Source organism: Rattus norvegicus, chromosome 2 (genome assembly GCF_036323735.1).
Source record: "Rattus norvegicus strain BN/NHsdMcwi chromosome 2, GRCr8, whole genome shotgun sequence".
Lineage (NCBI taxonomy): Eukaryota > Metazoa > Chordata > Mammalia > Rodentia > Muridae > Rattus > Rattus norvegicus.
The window spans coordinates 41,583,179-41,596,228 of NC_086020.1; the positions used below are offsets into that span (position 1 = coordinate 41,583,179).

The 13,050-nt window shown below is 39.9% G+C and overlaps 1 protein-coding gene and 1 long non-coding RNA gene across 4 annotated transcripts in view; one reads left to right on the forward strand and one right to left on the reverse strand.

Annotated features, from left to right (window-relative positions):
- Elovl7 (ELOVL fatty acid elongase 7) overlaps positions 1 to 8,843 on the forward strand; it is a 69,327-nt gene extending 60,484 nt beyond the window's left edge. For 2 of the 3 annotated variants that reach the window (XM_039102556.2, XM_039102557.2), the window contains 2 exons: positions 2,758 to 2,894; positions 6,622 to 8,843. In XM_039102556.2, the coding sequence (XP_038958484.1) occupies positions 2,758 to 2,894; positions 6,622 to 6,831 (347 nt within the window). In that variant the 3' untranslated portion in view covers positions 6,832 to 8,843. The remainder of the gene's footprint in view (positions 1 to 2,757; positions 2,895 to 6,621) is intronic. The other variant, NM_001191844.1, reaches the window with a different exon arrangement.
- Positions 137 to 5,636, reverse strand: LOC108350211 (uncharacterized). The gene is made up of 3 exons (XR_001836983.3): positions 5,384 to 5,636; positions 1,632 to 1,761; positions 137 to 313 (listed from the first exon to the last, which is right to left on the reverse strand). It is a non-coding gene; the product is annotated as an uncharacterized LOC108350211 (long non-coding RNA).
- Positions 8,844 to 13,050: the final 4,207 nt, after the last annotated feature.

Here is a 13,050-nt window from a genome sequence, read left to right on the forward strand (position 1 = left end):
GTCTGTTTAAGCCAGTCTTTGCACATGCTAGAGCCCAGATGATCTCTATTGAGTGCCTGGTTTCTTGTTGCCTCCTGTGACTCCTTCTGGGGTAATAGCAACAGAGCTTTTCCTTTGAATAAGAGAAGGCTGTCTTCATGTTAGGTTTTTCTATTAATTATATAAATACCCCCTTTGAGAAATGTAAAGAATTGTCATAATTACCCAGGTGATTCTTCCCTTTTTGCTCCAAACCAAAAGGATATGTCAAAAGGTAATCTTTGAGAAAAGTAATTGTAACTCATCCCAAGAGGCTTTCTTCTCAGGCTGATTCCTAAAAGGAAAGCAATACTTCATTCGAAAGGCCTTCCGAAGAGTCAAGCAGAAGGCATTATTGGTTAAAGCATGGTTGTTTTGCAAACAAACTCACTACCTGAATACATCAAAAAGCAATCGGTAGAGAAAATAAGCAAGTTAATTTCATTCTGCAACTTCTTTTGCTCAGCAACTCTTTAACTCTTAGCCGTGCTAATCCTCACACAGGAAGGATCCTGTTAGTCCATTGAGAGCAGTGGTTCTCACTCTTTCTGATGCTGCGACCTTATACGGTTCTCTCATGTGGTGGTGGAATTGTTTTCATAAATAATTCATAAAATTATTTCTGTCGCTACCTCGTAACAAATTTTGCAACCGTGCCCATGACTATGAGTCATAATGTAAATGTCTGATATGCAGGATGGTCTTGGGCAACCCCTGAATAAGGGTTGGTCGCCCCCATGGGGTTGCAAACCGCTTATTTCAATGATGAGGGTAACATAGAGAAAATGGCGTCTTAGTGAACAAGTCTCTAATACAGGCCCTTGTGAAAGCTGAGCTGTATGTCCTGTCTATGTTCTCACTGGGTACAAGAGAACATGCAGAGTCATCCTTTACCCTTCCAGGAATCAGCCTGATTCTTGAGCTATTATAGGAATAGACAGCTTCTCAATTTTTTAGCTACCCTATAAAAGGATGTCCCCCACCTTATAATTTGTTCAGATTTCTTTGGGGGGGGTGGGAGGGTGAGGTGGTGGTAAGATTAATTCAAGTATAAAAAATAAAAGCTTCATTGATGGTGTTGCTTCTAAAATTTGTAATAATTAAAGAATTAACTGCAATTTGATTAAAGTCTGAAGCAAAGGATAGCACAAGGCTTTGGCTGAGCAGGACCTAATTATTTAAAGTGTGTTCTGTGATGGGAATACTTTAGCAATCACAATATCTAGAAACATTTGGAATTACCACAATTATGAATAGTTATTTTTAAATAATGGCTCAGTTGGCAAAGTCGCCTGCCTTCAAGGCCAAGCCTGATGACCCAAGTTTGATTCCCAGAAACCGAGTGGTCAAAGGAGAGAAGCAACAGCCGACAGTTGTCCTCTGACCTTCACATACATGCACGCACATACACACCTCCACATACATACACATACACACCTCCCTACCCCACAAATGAATTTATGTAAAGTAATTCATTCTACTTTGCACCTGTTTTGGGTTATTTATGGAGTCAAAGTGTTCTAAAATTAAGGCAATGGGTTTTGGGTTTTGGTGGGGTTTGTTTTGTTTTGTTTTTTTTTTGTAGCAAAACTTAAATGCCAAGTCAATCCTACCTTTCGTAATGCAGATCTCTTTAGGTTGAACATCTCAGGACAGAAACCCTTCCACCAAGAACTGTTGCAGCTAAAGGCAACTGAAATGACCTTTTTTTTTTTAACATCCTCGAGTCTTGTGCTTCTCCTCCTAATTAAAGATGGCGAAATTAAAAGAGTAAACATAATCAAATGGAAGTCAGATGATAAAAAGATGGCTTAATATTCAATAACTACTTATTTTGAAATCACAGTAATTGATTATAGCAGACTTAGCATAGCTTCCTAATGACTTCCAGTGCTTTCCCTGACAGAATGTTTGCAGCATTAAAAATATCTAAAGCACAGGGCTGAGAGTGTGGAAGAGAAATTTGATTCCACACAGTGATTATCGCTTTACTCCTGAGAGCACACCTTGGAAGCAACCCAGCTGTCTTTCAACAGGAGAATGGATAGATATCGATGCGTTTATATGACATAATGCTGAACATTAGGGAAAGGACAAATTTATTAGTGTATACGTGACATTGCGTTGTATGAAAAAGAAGGAGGAATTAAAGAGTCCCTGCCCTGTGGTCCCATCTCTGTGAAATGTATTAACAGGCAAAATTAAGAGCTGTTGATAGAACTTGGATAGAGGTCACCTTGGAGGGATATATTTTTGAGGCAGTACAAGGAGGCCTTGGTGTGGTGTTCAGTATTCGCTATCTTGATTTTGGTGGTGGTTATTAAAATCGCTAGGTTCTTAAGCGTGTGAAACATCTTAATTTATACATTTAAGATTGATGCAATTTGTTCACCTTATAAACGTTAACCTTGACTAAAAATGGACGTTTATTGTTAGTAAGCCAGGTAGCATATTTAAGAGATTGATCTAGTTTGCTCAAACTCAAGTCACATTTGCACTTTAAAGCAAAAGCATAACAAAGAATGACGTGCTAATTTACTTTGCAAGATTTCTGTCTTGCCTTTTGCTAAACGTTTTACTGAACTCCTAGTTTGAGGGCTGTTTCACAGTATTGATGTTTCTTATGTGTTTTTCTTGTTCCTATTAAAATGAGAGAAGGGATGATACTAAAATCTTAGGACAAATATGTGTGGTTCTAAGAGACGAGGGGTGGTGTTACAGTGACTTCTTTTCTCTCAGGTGGTTTGGGGACATTCCACGCCCTTTTAAATACAGCTGTGCACGTGGTCATGTATTTCTACTATGGACTGTGTGCAATGGGACCAGCCTACCAGAAGTATTTATGGTGGAAAAAGCATCTGACCTCTTTGCAGCTTGTGAGTAACTGATTTTCTTTAAATATGCAACAGAACTGTGATCACAATCACGTGTTTGTTTGTTTTTCTGTCAGAAGTCCAGAAGAGCCCAGAACAGTCTATGACACAATAGAATGCCTGTCCTCTGGAAGGGGTGCTTTATTTGATGTTTGAACTTTATCTGGAGCTGTGTCTACTAAAAATACAATAGATTTGGTAGCTCAGATTCTCACATGATTGAGCCAGCATCATCTCCATCCTTACAGTGATCTGAGACACATTTACCAAAAAAAAAAAAAAAAAAAAAAAAAAAAAAAGGTTTGTTAGCAACATGATGTCAAGGTTATATGACCATAAATAAGAATAATACTAAAGTACAAGTAAGAAATTCCACATTCAGAATCAACATTGAAGGACCATAATGTGGAAGGAAGGGAGGGCGTTTCTGTGCACTTACCTGGTTAGTCCTAACTTTGGTCAGTTTGTCTTTCTCCTCCTAAAGAAAGAGTACTGAAGGGATTGCAGGTATGAAGTGGCATAAGACAGGTGGGCTATATAGAGTGGATACTGCCCCTAAGTCCTTGGTGCTCGAAGGAGTGTGTTTAGGCCAAATAATACCTCCTAGGAATCCATTCTAAAAATATACGGCATGTAATTTTCTTTTTTTCTTTTTTTTTTGTGTTTTTTTGTTTTTTTGTTTTTTTTTTAAGATTTATTTATTTGTTATATACATGTAGCTGTCTTCAGACACACCAGAAGAGGGCATCAGATCCCATTACAGATGGTTGTGAGCCACCATGTGGTTGCTGGGATTTGAACTCAGGACCTCTGGAAGAGCAGTCAGTGCTCTTAACCACTGAGCCATCTCTCCAGCCCCGGCATGTAATTTTCTTACCGAATGAAAAGTGACCTGTTTTGTTTCATTACCCTCTATTGGAATAATTCTACGATCTTCATACTTTCTGGGTTGAAGTGCATTGTAAATTGGTTGCCAGTGACGTCAAGGAGAAAGTGGGACCAAGACATAGCTAGGCTGCTGGGGGCTTACCAAGTAACACTGGATGTAGCCCTATAAGCAGCTCTCCCAGGTGGAAGACTGGTGCCTTGGCCTCTAAGGACCTTCAGGGAAGATCAGAGGAGCTCCTGCCAGTTAGCTGTTGTATCTACAATTGGCAACAGTCCCAATGACCAACCGAGAGGAAACCGTGAAATGAATACTTTAATTCATATGTTTGTTTTCTTCTTATTTTGGAATACTATGAAGTCACGGCTTTTATCCTCCACTGCTGTTTCCCTTTCAAGTATATTTCTCATCATGCAGTAATATGTGTTTGTTGCCGAGAAATTAAAACACCCGAGGAAGGAAAATAAACTGGGCTGAGGTGTGGCTTAGTTTAGGAGAGTTTTCTTAGTTCTGATACCATATAAATGGAAAATAAATAAATAAATAAAAACCCCATATCTCTGGGGTAATAGTTATTCTTTTTGTTTTCATTCAATGTTTCCCCTTATGTGTTTATATGCATGTATATCTTTTACCAGCTTTGCCTTACTGCATACATAATCTTATTGTATTAATTTATTTTCATCTACCAAATGTTGTGACACTTTTTAAGTGAAGCAAGCCAGGTATACTTGTGCACATCAGCAGAGCCAGCCCTTGGGAAGCAAAGGCAGGAGGATCAGGAGTTCAAGGTCACTTTTGGCTACATAACAAGAATGAAGCCAGCCAATACTACATAGCACTTTGTTTCAGAAAACAAAAGAATTTCAATAAAGTGGAAAGATGTGTACATAAAGACAAAGGCTAGACATCTGTTTGCCACTTTCCTCACTGTGTGTGCAGAGGACTCACCTTCCCAAGATTTCATTATTCTCCTGCAAAATGAAGGGAGTTGGTATAGCTGCTGGACCGGGCAGCCATGGGCGTTTATTAGGACATTGTAGTGAAGATTGACCTCAACAGTAGTTATATTACAAGAAATAATGTAAAGATTCAACCAGGCTTAATTAGCTCATAGAGATTATTTCCTTATAAAGATTTTTCTAAAAATTCCCCAGGACATAACTCACTTTAGATCAGGTATAAACAGGTATGAAGTGGGAGGGGCAGCAGGATGGCTCAGTGGGTAAGAGTGTTGCCCACCAAACTTGATGACTTGAGTTTGATCTTTGAGACCCACACAGAGGAAGGATAGAACACCCCAACCTGCACAGGCATGCAGTGGCTCACGTATTATCAACTCTCTACAAAACAAGCATCACAGATAGATACCCAAGAAAATCTAAGTGCTAACATAGAAAGTCCCCTTTATTATGAGCATGCAGACTCTTGCAGCCCACAGAGACTTTGAGCATGCTCCGGAAACCAACCAATGTAATGTCTTCCCTTTCCTTGTGCCCTCTTGTGACAGCTGGGTCTCCTTCCCCTGTCTTTTCCTTTTCTTAGAGGTGAAATCTCACCGAGATGCCCAGCTGATCTCAAATTATGAGCTTAAGTGATTTCCCACCTCAGCCTTTCAGGAAGCTGAGGTAATAGGTGTGTTGCACCATGCTCAACTCCTTCCCGGGAAGGTTTGGATTTATGATGATGAAGGACCCAGCAGTTCTAAGGACATACTCCATCAAAACTAGAAAGGCTCTAATTTGGATGGTAGTGTATTCTAAAACTTAAAACACTTCGATTCTGAGAACAGAATGTTGGAAATCAAGACTGCCCTGGAAAATGAGGTCACAATGCAGTGATCCCCAGCATACTTCATCAGAACCAAGGACTACAGTGTTGCACTAAAAATATAAAATAGGCAGAACAGTTCCCACACCCTACCCTGGCGGTCATGCTCCCTCCCTAGTTCCAGCTCTAGCCAGCCATTGGAACTAGCACTAATTTATCTCAGCGGTTCCACACTGCTCCCAAGTACTTTCTGACCTGCTGTCCAAGTGCCATTTTTAACTTGGCACCCTGTCAGGCCGCCCCACCCTCACTCACAGCTCTCTTGGCCAATTTCCACCACACCAGGCATACACATCCCAATTCCATGGTGGCCCAGTGCACCCTGCCACCATACACTCTCTTGAACTCAATTAAGTCGCCACACAAAAGAACACATCACACAATATCTTCTAATCCAATTGCTAAGATATACTTTTGCCCATCCAGACAACACAAAACCCCATACACATCCATCCCTTAAGAATAGTCATAACAACCTGTAACGATGCGCAGAGGAGAATCTTAACATCTGCCACCATGTTCTGTCAGCTGCCTACCCCTTACTCTGGCTTCTCCCTCTCCTTCTAAAACCTCTGTTCCCGCCTCCCTTCCTTCTCGTCCAATGACAGGTCTCATTTTATCTTGTCTGCCTTCACCTGTATAATGACATCAACCTACACTACAGTCCTTGAGGTGCTCCCCCCTGAGAAAAACAAACAAACAAACAAACAAAACAACCAATCAAACAAATAGCTACTTTGTTAGATGCCCGAGAAGGATGCATGTTGCCACATAGTGCGTTCCAGGTAACGTTTAAGTAAGCTCTGCTGGTGTTATGCATGTCAGTACTGAATATTTGTTCCAAACCCCCATCTAAATTTGACACTATTAGCCTATTGCCACTCCTAGAGAGAACATATCAAAAAGATACTCTGCCCTGCCTAGTAGTAACTTAGGTATGGCTGAAAAGCTCATGAACCCATGTTGGTCTTTTTTATAGCTAATTATCTTTTTTTTAATTCTCCCATGTCTCAGGTCCAGTTTGTTCTTGTCACTGTCCACATAGGACAGATCTTCTTCATGGAAGACTGCAATTACCAGTACCCAGTTTTCCTGTATATCATCATGAGCTATGGATGCATCTTCCTGCTACTCTTTCTCCACTTTTGGTACCGTGCTTACACCAAGGGTCAAAGGTTGCCCAAAACTATGGAAAACGGGAATTGCAAAAGCAAGCACCACTAAATCGCAAACACAGCCTGGATTTACAATGGAGACTGCTATCTTGCCTTCCTTGACAATCAAGACATACTTGCCTATGCAGTGCATTTTGTATATTTTTCAAAACCAAGAGCTTGTATTTTTATCATAAGCTATTTGGGTTTCTGATCTCTGAGAGTCCAAAGCTCCCAGATAAGTCTTCTCACTGGAAGAGCCTGGAACAGCCAGGAGGTTCCCTGTTGCCTTTCAAACCAATCAGAGGTCTTAATTCATCTTGCTAACAGGGACAGGAGGATATGAAGTGATATAGTACTCTTCTAGGAACTCCAGAAATGATGAAAAATACTAGCTATTTTGAACATGGACAGAGATCCACAGAGTACAATAGATTCCTCCTGCCTGGTGTGGAAACCCCCGATGCTGGGTTCTGTCTGTCACTCATTCCTTATACTCAGAAGATATTACATTCATTCTAGGGCTCAGTTCTAAAGTGCTAACACAGGTGAGGCCTAGGTGGATTTTTGGTAAGCTCTCATTTTAAATTGTAAGTTTGGATGGTCTTCTGGGTCGTTGCCACAAGATCTGCCCACAAGACTTCCTCCATGTGTACAAGCAGTTAGAGGTGGTGATGCTTTGGGATCTTCACTGATGCCTTTGACCCTAAGGTGAAGGAAACTTTATGCAGCAAACAAGATGATTTGTCTCAACAGGTTAATGAATGCTTTGCTAATGATGGTTCTTCAATTAATTTTGTGCATGTCTGAAAAAGGGGATATGTCAAAATAAAAAAAAAGGATGCTGTGGAATTCAGTGGGGAAAGGTATAATCTGTTGTAATATAATGCCACTCTCTGATATGTCATGGTTTAAGGGATTGTTTTGCCAAAGTATGTATTGGTTAGATATTAAGTGTTCAGATGCTTTTGAATCATATATTTTTTTTTGAATATCTACTATACAAAGTGGCTAATGAAGCAACTGGAATTGGGTGGTGCACAGTATGAGAGACAAGATTTGGTTACATAAACAAGGGCTGTTAGGTCTCAAGAGATAAAGATATTACATTATGATTGTACATTATATATATTTAGTGTTGTGGATACCCTGCATGAAGAGCTCTTTTCCAGAATCATGAATTATCCAGGACTACCATTTCTTCAGACCTATAAGCCACATTTTGAAGGGCTGAAATTCATGTGGCATTCCCCTCTCCTTTTAAAAATGCTACTTTCTAGCATTCCCCTCTTCTTGTGGGTGAACCAGAACAACTTAGTAATACTTGGATTCTCGTGAAACTGTCAATGTTATTTCCTTTTCCTTTTTGAAGAACTGTCTTCAAAATCAGTTCGGGTGGCCTTGGTCACGTAGACCACTCAGTGTTGTCCATTTTACAACTAAGCCCAAGTCCTCGTTGACTGTAAATTCTTGAGTTTTGCCTACTCTCTCCTGACCCATTACTCCGTCTCCACATTCACTTGGTTTATAAAGTTATTTGCCGTTGAGTGGCCTTTAGTGATTCCACTGGCTTACATGAGAAGCAGAGGATAATAGGAAGCTTATATCATACTTCGAAGGTCTCAGGGATTTGTGTTTTCCTACTTTGACTCTGTGTGTCCAGCCTGGGTTAAGATGGGACGGAATGGTAGACACTGTCACATACACAAGCAATTCCCAAAGACTCAAACAGGGCAATGACCCAAAGGAAGCTAGAAGGACTTTACTGCCTTTAAATTTGCTTGCCTAATAAGCAAAACACCCAGCTATTAAGTATCATTTACTATAAAAGTTCTGTGAGTCCTTGAGGCCCAATATATATGTTATAAATACAAAATTTTAATTACCTATGGGGTATCAGGACTTTGTGTCTTCATACTTAACGAGAATTATAATTTGAGTATGCTACATTGTTTCATAGTTTGGGAAATTATGAGATTGTATCCCTTGGCTATCTCTTATTTCTGTTTACTTTTTAGTGACTGTGGAAGTTGTGAGAATTTGAACTTGTTCTCTGTGCTATAATAAATCTGTGGCATCACACGGGCATGTGTGTGTTTCTTCTTTGAATCCAGCTAATTTTGTTTGCCTTTGGGAGTGATTCTAAATCTGAATACCCTTTTAGTCGAAGCAGTTGGCATACTCATTATGTGCTTGCTGTATTCAGAGTAGTGTGCTGGATATGAGTGGTTCAAAATTCCCACTGTATCACCCCATAGATGGATGTTCAAACAATAAAGGTACCATAGGAGGCCCAGTCCTGCCATTTAGAAATTCAAAAAAATACTATGAAGGCATTTGAAATGTGTACTATGTAAAATGGATACAATCCAAAATGAATGGTAGGTTAGTAGACCAGATGTCTGCAAATAACAAGGGACTGGCTCAGTGGATAAGAGAAGTTACTGTTTTTTGCAGAGGACCTGGGTTTGGGTCTTACATGGAAGCTCACAACTGTCTGTGACTCAAGTTCCCAAAGATCCAACATTCTCTTCTGGCCTTCACAGGCATCGGGCAAGCCATTGTGTTCATACAAAGACGTGAACCAACACTTAATACATAAACCTAGATAAATAAGAACTTAAGAATAATTTTCTCATGCCTGGCTGAAATAACAGTTTCTAGGTACCAATCACCTACATTTGTTAAAACAGCTGATGGACGGTTTGCTGAGGAAGCCGGGAGCAGTGGCTGAGGCTGATGTAGTCTGAACCCACAGATCTTCTCAATGCCAATAAAAGTGAGATGCTGAAGTGTTTGTTTCTTTTTTAACATGCCAATGACTATGAAATCTTCTGGTCACAGTTTGTATTTTGAACTTGAACCTAAATGTTTATTTCTAAATCAGCAATAATAATAATTATATAATAATAATCAGAAGAAGAAGAAGAAAGAAGAAGGAGAAGAAGAAGAAGAAGAAGAAGAAGAAGAAGAAGAAGAAGAAGAAGAAGAAGAAGAAGAAGAAGACGACGACGACGACGACAGGAGTATCTTTTAACACGAGGAAGATGTTAAAAGATACTAGGTGGGTTAAATCAGCCAGACACAAGGTATTAAAGTATATGAATTTCATAAGACAAGTGGCCCAATTTATTTGCCAAAAGTGACCTTAAAAGGAAGAAAGTCAAAAGGAAAAGGAACTATGGATTCTAGTGCCGGAGGACCTGCTGAGCATGGCCTGGCCTCCATCTTCTGCATCATCAGAAGGAAACTGAAATAGAGATGTGGAAGGGAGCCTAGTACTTGAGACCTAAATTTTAACAACCCAGTATTTGGATAAAAATTTGAACAAACCAACTATAAAAGGATTTTTAAACAATTGAACATGGCATAAATATTAGATGATACTAAGAAATTAATACTGAATATGATCTCTGTACTGCAGTCAGACTTTTGAAAAGTTATTATCCATGAAGACACACATGCGCGCGCGCGCACACACACACACACACACACATTGAAGCGCATGTGTGTTGTGTTGTATATAGTTGACAGTTGTCTGGTTTTACTTTAAAATATCCTTAGAATAAGAAAAGCAAGTGTTGACTGTTCCTCTAGGCCAGTGGTTCTCAACCTTCCTACAGCTGTGACCTTTTAATATAGTTCTTAATGTTTAATATGTTCTTCATGTGACCCCCCAAACATAAAATATTTTTGATGTACTGTAATTTCACTACTGTTATTAATCTGAATGTAAATATCTGACCTACAGCCCCTATGAAAGGGGGTGAGAACCTCTGCTCTAGGTGAACAGTTCATACATGAGAAAACAGCCAAATAAAATAAATGAGGCCTTAAAATCAATAGATATACATGTGTGTGTATTTATTGCTATTCATAGAAACCTTGGGCTGACAAGGTGTCTCAGCAGGTAAAAGCACTTGCCGCCAAACTCGACGACCTAAGTTCTACTCCCCAAGGCCTACAAGGTGGAAGGAGAAAACTGACTCCTGAAAGTTGTCCTCTGGTCTCCACATGCTCTCCAAAATACAGTCCTCCCAAATAAATAAATAAATAAATAAATGTATTTTTAACATTTAAAATTCTCTTGTCACTATTGTCCCTTACATTTAAAACACATTATTCAGAATGGAAAAAGAGAAGTGATGATAAATGTTTACTGTAGGTAATGATTCCACTGACACTTCTCTCTCTGCTGTTATACCTACTTGAAAGTTCCCAGCTTTTAAATAGCATTGTGTATGTCTTATCATTATGATTATGATTTTGATTCCAGGTAGAATCAAAGAGACATAATGGATATGATTACTCACTATTGATCAGCCAGTGGCTGTATTCTCTCTCTCTCTCTCTCTCTCTCTCTCTCTCTCTCTCCCCCCCTCTCTCTCTCCCCCTCTCCCTCTCTCTCTCTCTCACACACACACACACACACATACATATATATATATAAAACATGCATATGTAATATATATCTATATATACACACATATAATGCATGTATAATATGTTATATATGCATTTACTTCTTTGCTTACACATTTCTTTTTAATATTTTTGCATTATTTAAAACTATATATATATATGTGTGTGCGTGTGTGTATGTATGCATGTGTGTATATGTGCATGTATATGATATGTCACAGGGTTTTACATAGGCCAGGCTGTCCTTGAAATCACTATGCAACCAAGAATGACATCACATTTGACCCTCTTACCTCCCAGCGCTGTGATTACAAACATGCATCACGGCTCCAGTTTTATGGCTCGTTAGGCCAACATTCTATCAACTGAGCCATATCCCAAGTCTCTGACAAACTTTAAACTGCTCTTATGTAGACCCTGATCCTAAAGGGTTTTTAGGATGAGTAGGAAAAGAGGCCAACATAAACAGTAAATAAAAACCAAGGCAGGCTACATGTTGCCAAGTGAAAAGTTGCAAAAACAGGAGACCTTTCCCTGAAATGACATTTTGCTACAACTGTAGTGTTCAAATTGGGCTCGGTGGTGGATACTTTTCCAGGGCTAAGGCAAAAGGATCACAAGCTCCAGGACTACATAGCAACACTGTGTCTAAAGAGAGAAAAGGCAGAGGGAGTGGAAGGGGAAAAGAGAGGAGGAATCTGATCAGAGAAATGACAGGGTCAGTGTGGTTATGGGAGGCTCTGGATAAAACCCTTCGAAGGGAGGCTGAGGTTCCCTGCCACCTTTTACTACTTCCTTCTTGCAGGAAGCCTTCAGGAATAACAGGAAGTGGTTATTATATGCTGTTCTACAGCATGGCGCTATGTAGCCAAGCACTCTGAAGAGAACCAGCAGAGAGAGAGAGAGAGAGAGAGAGAGAGAGAGAGAGAGAGAGAGAGGGAGGGAGGGAGGGAGGGAGGGAGGGAGGGAGGGAGGGAGAGAGAGAGAGAGAGAGAGAGAGAGAGAGAGAGAGAGAGAGAGAGAGAGAGAGAGAGAACCCTTATCTGTATCAATCCTAGGGTCCACATGAGCAGACTGTGAGTCTGTTTTCTGCCAACAGACTTTTCCAGGGGTCCTCCACACCAGCTTCCATTGCATCTCACCAGTCAGGAGCCCCTCATGACTGTCCTTAGTTATCAGGGAAACTATGAAATGCAATTTTTCTAGGTGGGTATGCCATCATCTCTTATGAGATTCGGTTCTGTTAGTAAGAGATATAAGACTTGAGGTTTATACAGGCAAATGATGTAACCTGGTCCATTGAGAATCACTATCAGGAGAAACCACTGAGTTATATAATTGCAGCAAATTAACGTGTTGGCCAAACCTGATTTGTATACCCAGAGGCTAATTTTCTCTTTGCTCATCCATGTTGAGTAAATATACATCTGTTTCAGGACAGGGATCTGAACATGTTTCATTATCGACTGCTACCAAACAAACCTGCACTATGATTTTTTTCCCTCACATCTACCTCTGATTTATAAGTGAGGAGGGGACTTGGAAGGATTTATTGTTGTGTTACTATAATGTATATAACACACAGCTTTCTTGAACACGACCCGGGAAGTCTGCTTTTTAAAAAAATTTTTTTCTCCAAACATTAAAAAAGAAAATGGGAAACTTTCGATTGAAAGTAGAGAAAACCTAAAAAGTAGAAAAATGGTTAACAAGGACTGGTTTTACTTTCACGTCGTCACTTTCATTGTGCTGCTGAGAGCACCAGAACTTGTCATCATGAATCTAAAATGGCAAACTTGCCCACAGTGTTGAGAGAGGTTCACAGTTTGGCCACCACCTAACAGTGCCTAATGTGACGTTACCAACA